Source organism: Echiichthys vipera (genome assembly GCF_963691815.1).
Source record: "Echiichthys vipera genome assembly, chromosome: 11".
Taxonomy (NCBI): Eukaryota; Metazoa; Chordata; class Actinopteri; order Perciformes; family Trachinidae; genus Echiichthys; species Echiichthys vipera.
The window spans coordinates 16,769,145-16,787,948 of NC_139836.1; the positions used below are offsets into that span (position 1 = coordinate 16,769,145).

At 39.7% G+C, this 18,804-nt stretch overlaps 3 protein-coding genes across 4 annotated transcripts; 1 reads left to right on the top strand and 2 right to left on the bottom strand.

Annotated features, from left to right (window-relative positions):
- Positions 1–693: 693 nt before the first annotated feature.
- ubtd1a (ubiquitin domain containing 1a) lies at positions 694–6,141 on the bottom strand (the record flags this gene model as incomplete). Its single annotated transcript, XM_083923334.1, has 4 exons — positions 694–908; positions 1,123–1,308; positions 1,896–2,123; positions 6,063–6,141. The coding sequence occupies 4 exons, from the start codon at positions 6,139–6,141 to the stop codon at positions 694–696; spliced, it is 708 nt and encodes a 235-aa protein (XP_083779460.1).
- A 2,621-nt stretch (positions 6,142–8,762) lies between these two features.
- Positions 8,763–12,505, bottom strand: zdhhc16a (zDHHC palmitoyltransferase 16a). 2 transcript variants are annotated; one of them, XM_083923524.1, is made up of 11 exons: positions 12,372–12,505; positions 11,668–11,925; positions 11,377–11,571; positions 11,180–11,268; positions 10,891–10,919; positions 10,670–10,803; positions 10,377–10,460; positions 10,196–10,281; positions 9,558–9,681; positions 9,318–9,388; positions 8,763–9,202 (listed from the first exon to the last, which is right to left on the bottom strand). In XM_083923524.1, the coding sequence occupies exons 1-11, from the start codon at positions 12,471–12,473 to the stop codon at positions 9,100–9,102; spliced, it is 1,275 nt and encodes a 424-aa protein (XP_083779650.1). In that variant the 5' UTR covers positions 12,474–12,505; the 3' UTR covers positions 8,763–9,099. The 2 variants fall into 2 exon arrangements, with proteins under 2 accessions (XP_083779650.1, XP_083779651.1); XM_083923525.1 differs by lacking the exon at positions 10,377–10,460.
- A 1,055-nt stretch (positions 12,506–13,560) lies between these two features.
- On the top strand, positions 13,561–17,923 carry mettl18 (methyltransferase 18, RPL3 N3-histidine). The gene is made up of 2 exons (XM_083922684.1): positions 13,561–13,743; positions 16,535–17,923. The coding sequence occupies exons 1-2, from the start codon at positions 13,639–13,641 to the stop codon at positions 17,501–17,503; spliced, it is 1,074 nt and encodes a 357-aa protein (XP_083778810.1). The 5' UTR covers positions 13,561–13,638; the 3' UTR covers positions 17,504–17,923.
- The last annotated feature ends 881 nt before the right edge of the window (positions 17,924–18,804 follow it).

Sequence of the window (18,804 nt, forward strand, 5' to 3'; positions counted from 1 at the left end):
TCAGAAGGATTTTAAATGTACAATATTTATTGATATGTTACTCACATACAGTGATGATCATATTGTACATGAAACTACAGTATCTTGTTTGGAGTGATGAAATAAAAAAACAAACCCGATCATCTTTTATTACCTTTTAGAAAGGTGCCTTCCTTACATTCCCTGTCTTTTTAATGTATATACAGTTGTGGATTGAAAATGTAGTGTGCACATAGTTACATGACCAAACAACACATATGAAAACTGATATTTACATTTTTCTTTTTCTCAAAAGTTTTCTGTCATCCTTATTCTACTTCTCAAAACGCATGACAAAGAAAAAAACAAAAATGAAAGGGAATGGATTCTCCTTATTTGGATCCCTTGAAGCAGTGGGACCCATGTAAACAATAGAGCTGTGAGTTGATGTCCACACAAAAAGACAGACAGAAAGACAGACATTGGGATGTGCATCTAAGGACACTACTTTTAATCTAAAGTGTTTCAGTGCTTTTAAATAGTCTTACTTTGTTTGGAAAAAGGAAAAAATACAAAAAGGAGCAATATAAAAGCAATAATTTCTTATATAAAAATGTACACAAAATTCCACTGCAGTGCCAACTGTAAAATTATTTCAAGCCCCACTCCTCTTCCTGCCCCCTCTCTGGCACGTCCTTTATATTTTCTTCTCTTCATAGCCTTCTGTCTCACTCCTTAGTTAGCTATCACTGGAGGGTTAATATTAACAATCACTTGGACTACAAAGTCCTTCTGGATCTTTGCATCTTGAAGACGAGTCTTGTCAGTCAGGAGCTTCCCGGAAAAGAACCACCTCTGGCGGATCACATCAATTTCTTCCTGTTCTTCCAATTGTTTCTTTAGCTCAGCGATGGAGTCCGCCATGCTGGCTGTCAGACGCACATCCTTTCCTGAGAAAACCACAAGACATAAATAGAGTTGACACATTACTGTACAAGCTGTGAGACACTGAAAAGCTATGAATAATAAATCAGTGTCCAGCCTATGTGAGACAAAATGTGAAATGCAGTATGCATGCAACGTGCATAACATATAGTTCTGTAAAAGTTATGTTAATGTCATTTCATATACAGTATATTATAGGTCATACAGGGTGTTTCTCACCTGTTGATAATCGCACCCGCAGCTGGAACTCTTGTCTGCACGGAGGGGGTTGAGCTTGTTTTTGTGTGGGGTCAGAGACTTTGCTTTCACTGGTTTTTTCAGAGATGAGGTTGACAGGCGGGGCTAAAGTGTAGGCTGGGAGCTGGTAGCGGTTGCCCAGTTCATCATAACTCTCTGTGAGAGAGCCTGCAAGGTAACAAATGGAACTACATAAGCAACCAGTTTCCAAAAAAAATATTCTTACAGCAACTCACTATAACCCTGATACAAAAAACCCTCTCTCTACTCCAATAAACCAAGGACAGCATAACATTTACATTATATTTGCTTACATTAACATCGACAACCCCAGTGTCCTTGAACTAAATGCTTAAAAGCAAAAACACTCTTGTGTGTGAGTAGATATACACAGACAGTGTTTTTTTCCCCACCAAGCTCTGCCACCGCTTTCTGTTCACAAATCCATTCGCAGTGGTCACGCAGCACTGCGACTATTATGTAACTATTACAGCAGTAATCTCTGAACAACTGATGCATGGGATTCTGCTAACTGTCCTTTTGCATTTGGAGAATTATTACAGTGAGTTTATGCATTTGTGCTGGAAGTTCCAGGACAGATCACAATAGGAAGTTGAATGAAGCACATTTAGAGGGCATGTGTGTGTGTGTGTGTGTGTGTGTGTGTGTGTGTGTGTGTGTGTGTGTGTGTGTGTGTGTGTGTGTGTGTGTGTGTGTGTGTGTGTGTGTGTGTGTGTGTGTGTGTGTTTTCATACCATGTGGCAGAGTAATGCAGGCTCCATCCACTATTGCCTGCGCTAGCTCCAGGTCATTGCACTCTGCAGCCAGGGCCGCTGCTCTGAGTGCGTCCCAGATCTCTTTCCGTCCATCAAAGGCAGGAGCCGTATCCCAAAACTCATCCCTCTTACTCCTTAGCTGACCCTCCGTCATCGGGTACTCACTCTTCCACTTTGGACGCTCCTTCTTGAGGGGCTCATTGCGCCCTGAAAGAAAAAAAGAAGACAGAGTTCAATCTGATCTAAATACTGATCCAAGGCGCTACATCTGCAGTAACTTCTTGCACCTAATGACATGGCTGCAGTGGAAACACTTACTGTAAAAAGGGATTATACAGCATTAAAAACAAGTAACTGGTAGTGAAGCTCTGAGAAATATGATATGCTTAGCATATAGATGGTTGCCAGGTTGGCTTAGCCCTTAACTGCTGTAAAAATGTTGGCGCTTTTTACCATTACCTCAGGCACGAGGGAGTGTCAAGAATTATGTTTGTGTAAAAAAAAACATCTGAAATTGTCTACCTCTTAGAGTGTACATAAGAGCATCATCAATTATTATAAGAAGAATAAATATTTCAAAGTTATAGAAGCTAAAAATACTTCAAATGTATTATGCACACTATTATGTCATGTAAACACCAGTGAGGTCAAACAAGGACAGAAGGCTCATCTGAAGTAGCCCATACTGAAAGACCTTCAGTACTTGGTAAAAACAGCTATTATATAATATTTAATTTGCTACATAGGCTAATTAAAGGGAGCTGCTGTAATGCATGCAACTGCTCTTTGTCACAGCTCCAACAGCACATTAACCAAATAACTTTATACACCTTCTATCTACTGTACCGGCATACCAAGAAAGTGCATTTGATTCACAAAAGGAGGAAAATCAAAATGATTATTTATAATCCCGTGGATTACTGCAGTGGCTAGTAACACATACATGTGCGCCGACATGCACTCGCCCAAGCACACACCAGTGGATTATAGTCAGTAATCAGGTTCCACATAACAGGATTTATCTGCCCCCTATCCCATAAGGCATTGGTTGGAGAGATGAGCACTCTTTGGCCAATGAAAGCAAGCAAAAACCCTCAAGGACTATAGTCCAAAACAACAAGCACACAGACACATAAACACACAAAGCTTCTACAAATCCAATTACATAATCGCTTCTACAAACTAAAGGCCTCACTTTGGTCAAATATATATTCTTGCTTCGGATGCAAAATATTTTATTAAAAGAATAAATGTCTACATCTGTTATTTGGGCATGGGTTGCCTTTCCCATCATGCAACATGCAGGTTTAAATGACCTTCTTTGTCATTAACAATGCAGACCACCATACGATGATACACGTGATACCGTGACCTTTGGTGATGATGTGATAGCCTGAGTTTCAGGTTGCCCGTTTGGATTTATATAAGTGGCATTTGTTGCATGTGCGCTTGCATACGTATTAATTCAGAAGTATACAAATAATTTATATTTAATGCCATTTTAATATCAGTCAACTTCTTTTTCAATTTAAAAGCCATAGTCAAAGTATAGCAGAGGTCTGAAGAAAGTTACTGCTGCAAAGGATTATACTCAATATTCCTCTGATCCAGTGTCTGTGACATTCTTATGTTATGTGAATATTCCACCATTTGTACTTATCTTACATAAACATTTGTTTTAAGTCTTAATGTCTACTTTTGTTATTGTAGAGAGGTGACTGCAAATTTGCAAAGGAGCGCATTAACATGCCAGCCAAACAAATGCAAATATTATGGGCATGTTGAATCCTAACAAGCAACCTTACTGAGGAGACTGGAAGTTATGCTGAGACAATTGCAGGTTGCTCTGATGTTGCTTTGTTGTGTGATGACAATTTACCTTAAAGAGTATGCACATACAGTATATATTTGGGTTTCTGGAAACACACTCAGCGACGATATGAGGACAAAACCCATTAATATTTTTGAGTTCAGAGGGTTCGCGGGACAAAAGTCATGAGGGACACGGCCACACAGCACATTACAGACTGTACAAAGCATTGTCCTGGTTGTACATACAGTAACACAACTATTTTGCGCTTACTAGAGTGAGACGGATGTAATAAGTGAGGACGACTTGCATTATATGAAGAATGTTTTATCCACCTTGATGTAGTATGTCAGCGAGCCTGACAGTTTGTGTACAGACAGCTCAGCATCAGCAGCACGTCCTTGACTGTACGATACATGAAATCTAGGCTTAGCCAAGTTTGTTTTCCTCGACTTTAACATTTCTGGTGGATGGAAAAACAACCAAATAACATCTGCCAAAACATGAATTGATTAAGTTTCTGTCATGTAAATGAAAGTGTTATTTTTTGGGGTTGTTATTATCGTTGCACCATTTCTATATACTTTTGTAAGAACCACTAATAGTTGTAATAGTCATAGTATTTTATGGTTAAGCACCATGTGCGTATATGGCTTGAAAAGGATGAACAAATACTGGAAAATACATTTACTCAGAAACATCAGCGTCTCTGTTAATACGCAAGTATCTCCTGAACATCAGCGCAAGTGAATTAAATCAGTCGCACATCTCCATCAAAGGGAAGTCAGTGTAACTCTTTCTTTCTGTTTGTTTATCATGTATTTTTAGCCATTTGTTCTATTTTCATTTTATAGTATACATCACCCTACATGCCTTCATACAATAACAACAGCATCAACAGCACAGACAAGCATAAGCTCAACACATTATCATTATAAATACTTACTTTTAGGGAAAATCCTAAATGGTGTGTTTGGAGCCTCATGGTAGTTGTATTCCCTGGAGTTTGGTACTCCCATAGCTGTTCTTAGTATGAGGTTTGATGTGAGTCAGTTAAAAGTTCGCATCAATGACCTAAAGACACCAACCCTGAGGCTGAGGATAGTCCTGTTGTTTCCAACCGGCTGTTCAGCAACACGCAGCTCAACTAAAGAGACAACCACCTGGTCAAATTTGCCACGATGTGCAGACTCTGATTCGGTGACAGCTAATCGTTGTGACACTTCCCCAGACGCTTAAAAAGGACCACAGCCCTTCCACTTACATCCATTCTAGTAACAAATACTATGCAACCCCAAAATACTACAAGGTCAGTTCATGGAAACAGGTTCAGTGTGTGGGGTAGAGTAAGTTGATTGTCCGAGCCAGAAGGTAGCTTCTGGACGCACGACGCCTATAATCCTATCAGCTCTATTTAGGGACAGGATAGAAATACCCAAAGGTAACATGCTAAACCTATTAACAGACAATAAACCCTCTTCAGACTATTACAGTCTGAAGGAGAAGTTACTGTACTTCTGCGAACTGCCCCCCAACAGGAAAATTGTTTTTCTTTCATGCAGATTTATATGAATTAATCTGTCTCTTAATAGCCACGCAGATTATTGCAGAAGCCTTTAATGTTTGCATCTCACAAAGATCTGAGCCTCTGAACATGATCTGTGAGGTCATTTAAATATATTTCGCAGCAGGTCGACATCAGGCAAATCATGCACCAAGTAGGTCAAACTTTGATATGGAAACTCTCTGCAGGCCCCTGATGATGATGCGGCTGCTGCTCTATACATAATGCATGACAATCCAGCCAGGTGCACAGCCGCTTACTGCACAAGGGATGAATTGACCAGTGTTGACATAAAACACTGTTGTATTGGCGCAGGTCCTCAGTACAGATTAGACACATGACTTAGTGATAAGGTCGTGACAGTAAGCTCTCAGACTGAGAGAGACATCAAGGCAACAGGGGTGTAGCTAACAACCCTACCCCCCCCCCCCCCCCCCCCAACCTGCACTTTATCATAAATGCATGAACTGTCAACTGCTGCATTGTACTGATACTGACAATGTGTCCTGATATGATTGTGTCTGATGTATCAGACGTTGTGTAACACTTTTGAATTTGAATGCATCACCACAGAAGCAATTTCCCCTTTAGCTATAATAACATAATAATCAAAATCAATGTAACAGTGCTAGGCCTTTAAAACATTTGCAGGCTCACTCAATATTATCAACACCACCTTTTTCTTTTAAAGCCCTTGTAACAGCCCTCTCTGCAAAAAATAAAAATAAATGTATAGGAATTTATAGTTTCTGACATAATCTCTGGAGCTTACCTCCACGTTTTTTGCTTCTTGTCGAGCTTCGGGCACTCCCTTGTCCATCCATCCTGCTCCGCCCCACACAGCCGCCCATCACTGTCCCTATACAATCCACGCCAAAGAGAAAGATCATCAGTACATATTTACCGTATCAATGCTTTTGCACGTGATCACGTCGCAAATGCTGCACAAACAGTTAATGAGGATGTGAAATCAAGTGCCTTATATGAAAACCTTCATCGGGAAATAATGACAGCTCAGCACTCCTTGTTCCTGTGAGGTCAGACAAGCTGCGATGTTTACGTCACGTGTACTGCCAGCTGACAGGGGCACGCGCATGGACCTCGTGTCGGCTGATGCTCTTTATTTTCCATTCAATTTTTTTAAACGTGCCTGTACGCTATCGCAATTTTTTTGTGTTTTTGTAATTTAAAGGAGGTAGATTGCTTCTAATTTGATTTCATTAATTTGCAGTTAGTCACAATTATTTTTGCTACAGGCAGTCAGTATAAAACAAACGTTTTGCCTACCGGATATCCAGTCTGCTAAATTATGCATTCGCCTGCAGTTTGCTTGCCACATCCGAACTTGCTTCCAAGTGAAGTTATCACCCTTGCGCGACGATCAGCGGGAGACGCGGGTCAGCAGGTAGACAGACAAACTGGGAGCAGTGTGTCTGTGCAGGGCGGCGGGCTGGTGACCAGTCTGGCCCTGCAGATCCTTCAGGGTCTCCAAATTAAAAAAACAACAAAAACAAACAGCAATCAATGCTTGTATTCCCCCCGAATCACACCGAATGCAGCTCACCCGCACAATCCGTTTGCACTGATCTAGAATTAAAGCCTCATCAGTCTGCACGCATGCGCAGTTTAGACCAATTCCTTATTCCCGCTGGTTCAAATTCATCAGAACAAAAAAGAGGAAATTAAGAAATGACCCCTCCAGAATAGTAGAGCGATTGGAAATAAACCATTCTGTTTGCAAACAAGCAGAGTTTTGATATTATACAAAGTCATGACGATAAACCCTGGGGTAAAACGAGAAATATAAAATAAATGTCATCGTGCAATTACGTTGTCAGGCGTTTTATTTTGAAATTCAAGGCGGAAGTGCATTATTATAAAGTTATTACCAGTGTTTGCTGATTTTTTTTTCCACGGCCAAAGAAGCCCTTAAAAGAATCTGGAGTTTACAATAAAATATGTAAAATGATTTAAGAATTATGAAACAGTGTAAGGTTATTGTTTCACTTAGCCAATTAGTTTCACTGGAATACACCTGTGTGGAACCAGCCTGACAAACTACCACTATGTCAGCTCAAGTAGATTCTTGTATTATTGTGCTGTATGTAGCAAAAACTTTAAAAAAAAGCCTAAATATGTGTTGTGTCTCAGTCTAGGAACATGCTGATCAAATTTAATGTTGACACAAAAATTCAGTTAACTGCATATCCTATCAAATATGTGCACTTATAGTTTATGCAGGTTTGGGTAAAACCTAAAAACGCGTGTGTGTGTGTGTGTGTGGTGGATAACTTGATTATTGCTCATGAAGCTGAACATCCAAATTGTTGAGGGTTGATGCAAGAGAAATTTACACTCAATAAAAATAAGGAAAAAAGTCACCCTGTAGCCAATTTAATATGCTCAACTTGACCCTGGCCCTCATAGAATAAAATAAAAATAAAAAACACTGACCTTGTGAGTTGAGAACGGGTACCTGGTTTTTACCATCTTGAAATAAGAGTGCATAATGAAGGTGTGGAAATATTCACACCATACAGATTATGATTAGCCTAAGCTTCTGGCGTTCATTCATTTCTGTATATGTGAAACATTCACCACAGCACGTCATTCTTGTGAATGGCTGTCTACATACCCAAATACCAACAGAAGAGGAAACGATCCAAATAAATGAAAAGTTGCAGTTCTGATATCACTGTTGTTTCCTATTTATCAGAATTGATAATGACCTCTGCTACAAACCAAATGTATATATTATTTCCAGAACTGCCTGATTCTTTTGTTCAGTTATCCTTATCCCCACAACAAGTGGTAGTTACCGACCAATCTTTACATGTTGAACACTGACATCTGCTGGAGGATTGAACACAGAGTTTGCGTGAGTGGTGCGTTTCAGAGTGGGGGATGTGATGAGCAGTGGCAGGGTGACAGAGGGGTTGGAAACGTGCTTGTTACTGTTATCATCGCTTAATCTCTCAACTGACAAGATCACAATTCATTTTCTAACAGTCTGCTTATCAAAGGCATTAAATGAAAAATACTATATCAATCATGTCCTGGGAATAGTTTCATACCACCGGGATTTTGCTCAAATTGAAAGAATTTCACATCTCGTCTAGCTCGTTTGCTTTCATCTCCACTTGTGCATCTCCTCTACTGTGCTGCTTATGAATCTGCAGCTCAAATCTGCATCTCAATTAATCCTCGCCTACTAGCAGCATGTCTCTGGGAATGTCTGGGTAAGCGACACTGTCTGTGACATAACACTCAAGCTGGAGTTTGTATGCTCAGTATTGTGAAGTGCAGTGGAGCAAAAAAATAAATAATACCATAATTGACAGTTATTTGCACAAAAATGAAGTCTGTGTTTCAATGTGTATGTGTAATAACAGCAAATGTGGATCTATAGTAATAACTAAATATCCCAATTGTTTAAATAAAGCAATTTTAAAAGATTTATTAACTTAACAGGTACAAAATACAGTTAAATAACACATTGTTATGGTCCTGCAGTTTTTACACTGCTCCTCAGAGTCAAGTAAGACCCGTTTCTATGACTAAGTAAAAGCCAGTAGAGAACAAACTATCCATGACACATTGCCTTTTCAATGGTGACAAACATAGACCGTAAAACCATCAGCAATGCCACTGCAAGTTTTTGAGGTACTGGAGGTTGACATGATCCCATTTCTTCTGCTGTATGGAGCCCCGCCATGTAAGGATCCTAAAGTTTAAGCCAACCAGATCAAATGGTTGACCTTGGCAAAGCCTCCTGAAATGGGACTGTTTCTATGCCTGAGTAGAGTCTGTCATACAGGTATTAAGTCCTTTTTAAATGGGAAGATATCCCATGTCAAACCATCACCAGGTGGGGCATGTCCAGAGGGAAGGAGAACACGTGTCACCCAGTGACTAGAGAGAGAAGATAAAGCAGAACAGGTTACAAGAAGTACAAGGCAGCATTGGTCATAACAGATGATGCATGGGTACTTTAGCCGTTAAATCTATACTGCCATCAGAGACACACCTTCGCTTCTCCACGCCAAAGAAGACTTTCCAGTTATTCAGCCTGCCATAGTTGAAAGGGTTTCTGTAAACCTGGAATAGAAGGTAATGAAAAGGAAAAGGTGCATTTCAAAACCCAGTATTCACAACCATTTAAAACAACAAATTTCTTTGAAACCCTCAGTTTCTGGCTCATCATAAAAAACCTCCCTCAACTTATCACAAACTGAATACTTTTAACGTTTGAAATATTTACGCTCACCCGTCCTCGTTTTGCTATTCGCTTTGTTTCCACGCTGTTGGTGTGTCTTTCGATGCTGGTCTCCCCTCTGGATATGAGAACCGCATGCCAAATAGTCAGAGCTCCCAGGGCCACTGCCGCAGTGCTAAAACAACAAAACACGTTTTATTTGATCTGCTGCCAAGATAATAAAGAGATAACCAAAATTCTGTACTACACACTGACTGTTAACGGTATTTAGAGTTGGTGTTAAAGAAATGCACTTTAGTCTTTTGTACTAACAAGAAGTGTTGAAGGACGTGTGAATAATGTTGCAAACTTGAAACGCCCTCTGCCAATTATGCTTTTGGTTTTCCAAAGTTTTCATACATTTGATTTGTTGTCTAGGATCAACCGGTAGCCGTTTCACCACCATCCACCATTTTTAACAGGGTTTTTTTTTGCAGCTGTGTGCAGCTCCTCCTTTACCTTTGTTCATTGTATTTTGGAACAAAAGTGTCAATCAACAGCACGCTCAAAGAGTCAGTTTAATACGTATACTTATATGTTTGAGTATTCTTAATTGTATATTTTTTCCATTGTTAACTCACTAAATACACAAAGCCTCCTTTGTGATATCTAGGTAGCATTGTCTTGTTGTCAGGAATTGCATATTTTACCTGGAAAGCACCCACATGTAGATGATGCTCTTATCAATCATCCTATCCTTAAAGGTGTACGGCGGTGCAGGTGTCTGAAAGTTGGTCTTGACAAAAATAAAAACAGCAAATATTACATAATAAACATAATTAAAAACACATGCCTAATTTTGTTATTGCGTGTGTAGTTTTGAGTCTGTACCTGGCCAGGGGGGAGAAGCCCTATGAGAATTCCCATCCCTGTTACCGGTACACCTGGCTTTTCCACATCCAAATGCTTAAAGCGCTAATGGAACAGCCCACACACACAAACCCGAGTGTTAAAGACAGAAACAAGGCGGTGTCAGTAAAGAACAGTTAAGCCCCCAGAGAAAGACACCACAAATGGAGGAACAGTAACAGACAATACCTAACAAGCCTTAAAAAGGACAAAATGCCAAGTAGGCCCACAGGCAACAGGAGTCCAACAGTGTGGTGTGAGTCTGAGCATCTTACCTCAAGAGCATTGTACGCATCTAGGAACAGATTTCTGCCACTGATGCTACAGTACATACAGCCCACGGTCATGAAGAAGCAGAAGTTGAAGAAGTAACGGTGGTTAAAATGACCCACGCAGTTATTCAGCCAGGCTGAGATGCTGACATTAAGGAAAACCACCATCTCTTCATAGTCACATCAAAAAAAAATAATTGAAATAATGTTAGCACAAAGGATACGACAATGATGGTCCATTTTCAGAATGCACCTGAAAAGACAAAATTAAATGTTCAGTCTGAAACGTATATAGAGAATAATTCTGCAACATTTTTCCTTGCTTAACATGAGGCAAGAGTTGATGCTAACCAAGACTGTCCCCCTTAATTACAAATTACTAAAGAATGAGTAAGAAGAATTAAGAAGAATTTACTTAGTGAACAACAGTCCTTTCATTGGTAGTTAACAGATGGTCTGAATTAGACAAACTCATCAATTAAGTTGCAGGAAGTAAAAACAACATTGACTCACCTGTTACAGATACCACAGTGGTGTGTTCGTGCTGGTTTGGGTATGATGCATCTTTTGCAGACTGACACAAATGGACTGTCATTTTTTTCCTGATTGAAAGAAGACATTTTCGTTGCATTACTAAATGTACATTTAATTCAAGCCCAGATAAGTAAAGCTTTGTCTGGTTCTGCAGAAAAGTGTAGTTGATATCTTACTGTAGGGGGGTACCCGGGGGGAGTCGTGGTCGCCTTGTAGTAATTGAAAACAATCATGACAAGGTTCCAGTGTCCATAAGAAAAATGCCAGACAATCCACGCAAGGGAGTATGTGTGGAAGACCATGGGCAGTATGATCAGATAGGCTATCGACACGACGGAGCTTGTCAGTATCACCACCAGACAAATAAACACCTGTCAGACAGAGACACCCAACAGAGAACATTCTTCAGAGAAAAATGTCAAAACTCCCCGTAAGTAACTAAAGCATACAGAAAAAAACACACTCACCGTGCCAAACCAGCGGGTGACATAATCCACAGTCCAGAACAATGGTTCAAACACTGAGTCGAAAACCACATCTGAGTCTGTGAGGGAGTTAAAGTGAAGTGACTGCACCAGCAATCTCATGTAAGTCCAGATCTCCCTTATACACAAAGGTAGTTTGCTCCTTCCTCTCCTGGTACACGGCCGTAACTGCACACACCTCAGCAGGTGGAGCGTTGAGCTGGGACACCACCGCATTCTGCATCTGTAATATGCACGAGCCTAACAAGAAAATAAAGAAACCAGTTTTAAAATGTAGCTGTATTTTTGACTAATTGTAACACTAGTATAATGTATAATAACACAAAGGACATAGGAAGTAATTTCAATTTACAATCCAAACAAGGGCTGAATTTGACAATTTATTATCACATAATCTGTTTAAAGTGTTGTCGATTAATCAATTAATTGTTTGGTCTGTAAAATGTTGAAAAATAGTGAAAATTTCCTAAAGCCCAAGGTAAACGGCTTGTTTTGTTTTGACAATCCAAAACCCAAAGACTTAAAATGTAAGACACAGAAAAGCAGCCCTCCTGACAACAAAAGGAGCTGTAAGCATACAAGGTTTGTCAATTTAGCTTGAAAATGATCAAAAGATTTTTGGATTATCAAAGTTGTCACTGAGTTTATCATTTCAGCTCTAATCCAGAGTATCAGATCAAACTTACCCAGCGCTGAATTTGGGAGCCAGGCAACTTGGATTTTTTGACACTTGAGTTGTTTATATTATTTAACTCATCCGTCTGTGCCAACTGACACTTTAGCTTCATCGGGTTATTTACAGCTACAATGTCGCTTCTAGTTAGACAAATAAACCTGAGCAGTCGCTTGTGAATGAAGTGGCAAAACGTCAGAGGTAACCAAACCAACATGTATAAAAGAAGGGGTTGGCTGTTATAGCTGAATATGCGAAAAGCCAAGTTGCTTTGCAGCATTCCTGCTAGGGTGGAGTCTGGGTGGAGGTAAGCCACCTGAGGAGAGGGACAGTGGTCTGAAGTGGAGTTGACTTTTGTTAGCAGTAGCAGCACTCAGCTGCACAGCATCAGCAAACACAAACCTGTTATACAAGGCTATTAGCTAAACTGTCGCCTCGTGTCCATAATACACATTGCTGTGGATTGTCATACTGAATCATCACGCTCCCAAATCCCTTTTGTTTGGATGTCACAGTGTTTTTTTTCCTATTCAAATACCCGACGCTGCGTGCTACTTTGTGATATTTAATATAATTTCAGGTGTATTTTAGGGAATATACTCACAATACTCACCGTTCTATGAAGGGAGGAGACCTGCCGAAACCACCCCTCCCGTCGACATGTTCAAAAGGACGGCAAAAACGGATTATTGGAACATATTAGCGAAGAAAGCAGGATCAAGGACCTGACAGTTTACAGATTATGATCCGGAGTTAGTGCGCGTGCGCCAGAGTAGCGCCGTAAGGCATCATGGTAGTCAGAGTCAGGAAGTAATTACGATATTTCAGATATGGATGATTCCTCCATAAATTATATTCGCTTTCATTTGTTACAAATTCGTTTTTAAAAAAAACTATTTAAATTATCCCTTTCATCCAACGTGCCTGAAATGTATGTTGAGACACCACGGTATTGTAAATTAATTCCTTTTAAATTAAAAAAAATGTATATGTGTAAAGCTAAATGTACTTTCAATATAATACAAAACAAATGGATTTTTTAAATAATATTTATATGAAAACAAATGTTCTGTGTTCTAAACCGAACCACAGTCGACATTAAACGGTTACTTTACTTGAGGTAACGGCTGGCTGTCGGTTACCATGGTTCTGAGATTTCTGGGATTTGTAGTTCTTGCACGCAGTATGTCTGCTAAGCTTGCCATGTGGAGTTTACGGCTGCAGTAAACGGGGATACCAACTTTCCAGCCTAAAGCTGGAACTAAGTGTTGTCAGTAATCATGTCGTTTTCTTTTAACTTCGACGTTCCCGCACTAACAACAAACCCGGGCGGTGTGGATGGAAATGAACCGCAAAACGGAAAGAAAGACAATGCTGCTAAAGCTGTGAGTAATGTTAGCTCACGTTGCTGTGTTCTAGGTTACTCAAAGTGCCAAAAGCTGAGAGGTACTGATGTCAGATTGCAGTTTAGGTACTCCTGAACAATTGATCTGCTGGGTATGGTTTTATTCGAAGAAAAGCATATGCGCATGCAGTGGAGTGTGTACTTTTATGAGGGCTGGGGGCAGTGAGAGGAAGAACAAGACCTGAAAATGAATTCTTACCTCAGGGTCCACTTATTACTGCTTATACTGATCTCCAACACTTATTTTGATATATAAATAAGCTTACATTCAGGTAGTAAACCAGTTTCTTAGTCAGATTTTCATTTAAAAAATTTACTAAAAAAGGAATAGAGGGGATGGAGTTGTTGAAAAAGAGGAAACTGTGCATGACACCCATATGGAAGAAAAACTATTCCTAAACTTGTTAACAAGATTTTTTTAAATTTACATTCATTAATGTGGTATTTACGTATACTATTTTTCTTTTTAGATATTTCAATTTACAGATTAGTAGATAGTATTAGTTTTGAGGTTTAGCCAACTATTAAGATAGAACTTTCTTCTCTTACAATAGATACAGGGACACACCCCTCACTGATACAAACACACACACAGTGCATACATGCAGATTATTTAATTGAGTAATTCCCACTGTACAATCTTATTTTAGCAATGAAAATTAAAAATGAAAGTAAGGTGGACATCCACTAGAGAGCGTAGGTTGACAGTGGGTTGAATTTATGCTTCCGCGTGTCCTCTCTCCTTCTGGCTTCGAGAGGAGAACCACCAGTGTACCTACCAGGAAGTCTTTTATCAAGTGCCTCTTGCACCCCTTTTTTTAATCTTTATTACAAATGGTCAACATACACATCAAAAGAAAACATCAGAATTACCCACAGACAGATGAAGAATTTTGGAAATAAAATCAAAAGCAGTCAAACAGAAACAGAAAAAAAGACAACAAAAATGAAACAAATCTAACGTACAGTAAATAAAAAATGTAAAAATAAAGATGTGATTGTACGACAATAAGTGCACTTTAAACCGGTAAAGATATTACATAAATGTAGTAGTTGCTTTCTTGTTTTGTGAGGAAAATATTGTGGATGTGCGATTTGGCAAATTAGATTAATAAGGAGAAATTAATGAATATCTTGTCACTAATCATAGCAACCAAATACAAAATCTGAATAAAATTATATATAATACATTCCTTATATTTCCATACCTCATGTGTACATTTGCAAGACCAAAATAACTGGGAGCAAGTTTCAGAAAATGAATTCACATCTTTGTCAGGTTTTAACTGTAATAAGATATGTTTCACTGGAAACCTTGTCAATTAAAAGTCATGGTGGAAATCATACATTTATACTCATAGTAGACTGTATGAGTTGTTGTGCTCTGCTGGGTGTGACTCCATGATCAACAGTTTAACCGACCAATCCACACATGATACTTGCAAACAGTGTTTAAGTCACACAGTGATCACATGGCTGATTTGTAACAGTCTCATGGCTAAGTTTGTCAACCAGCAGATCAGTAGACGTCATGTGAGCTACAGTATGTTGACTGAAACTTGGGGTTGTGAACCTTTTTTATTAGAGTAGCTATCAAAGCTTCAGAAAGCAGTGTTTCAACATCACCACTACTTATATTGGTTGGTAAGAATTAAAGGTAAATAAGTTATTGTAATATGTTAGGTGAAAGCTTAATATTAAATTTTATATTCATTTGGTTTCTTTTCAAAACACTTACAACACAGCATGACCTCCACAATTCGTAGAAAATTCCTATGAAGACCATTTAAATCGGACCATTCCCATGCTATGAGTAGTGTCCTCCAGCTACCCAGCCTCAGTGTACTTGCTGATTTATATAGTGCCCGTAAGGCCCGTCCCTGTATTACCGCTTCTGGTAGAACCCATGGGACCTCAGCCCCAGAGAAATATACATTGGTGTTTATTGAAATGGAACAATTATTTTCTGATCCCAGTCTTTATCTTTCCTGGATTACAAATGTGATGTTTGCAGAATTAAATTGTCACTTTTCCTGTTAAGAGTTTGACAGTTTATTGTAAGATTGTTCAGTGAAAGGCTCTGGAAAAAGCATAATGAGAATGGCTACATTCCAAGTCGCCCATGTGACGTCACGCCATCACGCTTTCCCTCCTCTTCTCACTGCTCAACTCTGAGTGCTGCTTCCTAGTCTTATGGTCAGACGGGAATCAAAAGAAAGAACACCCGTTCTTGCTGGAATGTGACCATTCTGGCTCAAAACACACTGGCATCTTGATCTCAATCTTGGCAGAAGACGCAGCAGCAGCAGAGGGTTGAGAAGTGGAGGGAAAGCGTGATGACGTGACGTCACATGAGCGACTTGAAATGCAGTCATTCTCATTATGCTTTTTCCAGAGCCTTTCACTGAACAATCTTACAATAAACTGTCAATGTCAAATATGATCATGTTATTCTGCAAACATCACATTTGTAATCCAGGACAGATAATGACTGGGACCAGAAAATAATTGTTCCATTGCAATAGACACCAATGTAAATTTTTCGTGAGCTGAGGTCCCATGGGTTCTACCAGAAGCCATATTACAGGGGCGGGACTTACCAGCCCTATACCTGTGTCCGGCTAAATTTGCCTTGACACCATGATATTTTTTAACTTGAAGCACGAGTCCTCAGTATGTACTATTGTCATGTATTTGCACAGAGCTATTAGACACATGCGTAACTGAGGGAATACATTTGTTCCCTAAACATCCACACTTGTATTTTGCAGATAGACGATGATACCAGAGCAGCAGAACCAGTAAAAGAGGCCAAAGAACACCTTCCACTCTCTGACCCACAGTTCCTCCTTAGGGATGCTGTCACAGAAACAGTTACCATAGGAACTCTTCCTTCTCTCCATTTCCTCAATGAGACCGTTTTTGAAAAGACGGCCTCGGAGAGAGAGGACGGGGAGAAAATTCTTTCTCGCACTGCGGAGCAGAGGTCTGATCTCATCTCTGGCGTGTACGAGGGAGGACTGAAAGTGTGGGAGTGCACTTACGACCTTCTGGAGCTGATTGAGAAAGAAGGAGAGACCTTTAGGGGGAAAGCAGTTTTGGATTTGGGCTGCGGTGCGGGGCTGTTGGGGATACTGGCTCTGAGGAGAGGAGCCAGGCAGGTCCTCTTCCAAGATTATAATAGTACAGTTATTGAACAGATCACAGTGCCAAATGTAACACTTAACTGCCAAGAGGATGATGAAGTAGACAGTGAAGATGACAGAGAAGAGAGGGGCAAGGGGGAATTACAGAAGGAAGATGATTTTGAAAAGAAGGAGGAAGAGAAACAAGAGGTAAAAGATGGCAACCAACCACCTAAGAAAAGAGCTGTAGACCTCTCCCAGCACCCATTACTAGCCAAGTGTCGTTTTTTCTCTGGTGACTGGAGCACATTCCTCGCTTTGGTTAAAGAGGAGGACCCACAACCCAAATATGACATTATATTCACCTCAGAGACTATCTACAACACCGCATACTACCCTGCGCTACACGAGACCCTCCACAAACTGTTGGCACCGGATGGACTGGTCTACCTTGCCACCAAATCCCACTACTTTGGTGTAGGTGGCGGACTGCACCTGTTTGAAACATTTACAGAGCAGAGGGGTGTTTTTTCTTTGGATCACCTGTGGGATGGGGAAGAAGGACTACAGAGACATGTGGTCATCCTACGTTTTAAAATGGCAAAGAGTACTTGAATAAGTAAAGCAGTCATGGGTTTGATATGCAGCTTTACTCATGTATTAAAGGGTTTTGTTTAATACTCTATTATAATTGATCCATGACAGTCTTGTCTAGAGGGCCTTGTCTATTAATCGGCAGAAAGAAGTCTGGTAAATTTGACATCAGCTGTGGCAAAAAAAAAACATTAGCCCTCTTTAGAAATCAATATGTTGTGTCTTAATTATTGATTTCTTTAGTAAATAGCTGTGTAATAAGCGGGATAATGTCGAGCCAGTGACTAATAATTGTGAATAATGACCAGTTCACTCTACATTATCACTTACATAACTGTCAGGGTCTCTTGGGCTCTGTTAAAGAAGAACTACTGCCCAGTTTAATGCAAATTCAACTATCAGGGTTTCCATCTGTTTTAAGATTGTAAGTTGTGTGTTACAGCAACCGTGGTACTACAAGGAAAAGCTATAATAAAATATGCTGTAATGAAATATGCTGTCTCATCTTCCATTTTCTCTTTCTTCCCATATATATATATATATATATAAATATATATATATATATATATATATATATATATATATATACATACATATACACACATACACACATACCTGCTTTCACTTCCTATATAGAAATTTGGATGTGTCTGCCAGTAAGTGAAGTGCAGTTGAAAGGGGCTGTTACAGGTCTTTAGATACACGGGGAGGAAAGAAAGGAAATGGGCTCAGTGACCTTTGCAAGTGATTTCCCCAGTGTTCAAACAGCAGCATGAAAGCCAGGCTTGTTTCTGAAGTCTGGCGCAAAATGTCAATTGCAACTTATCCCACCGAACCAAGGATGTAGTTTGAAAGTGGATTCTAGAGTCACTGCACATCAATGGTGGGACTCTATGGGGTCTCTGTACCTCTTGTTCAAGTAATGGCTCCTCTTGATTCTGTTGGGTTTTTACCTTCAGTTAATGTCGCTATGTAATATGGGTGTGCTCTATTGCAAAACACAAAGACATGACACATTATAATGAGTATGTTCAGACAGGAAATGTGTGCAAATACACATCCAAGTACAGGAAGGGAACTATAATTCTTCCAACACCATGTGGAATCCCCTTTTCATCCAGATCGAGGAAATCTATTGAACTAATCGGACAGGGCTTCTCTTTTTTACTGAGGTTGTAAGCATGAACCCATGCTAGTTTCTCGTATTTGAGCTGACTAGGTAAAGAGGATGAGGAAATCAGAGGTTTTTTTTACAGGGTGACTGAACAAGGAAACTGTCAGCTAGCCTGTTTGATAACTGTGGTTTTACCCTGCTGACCCGG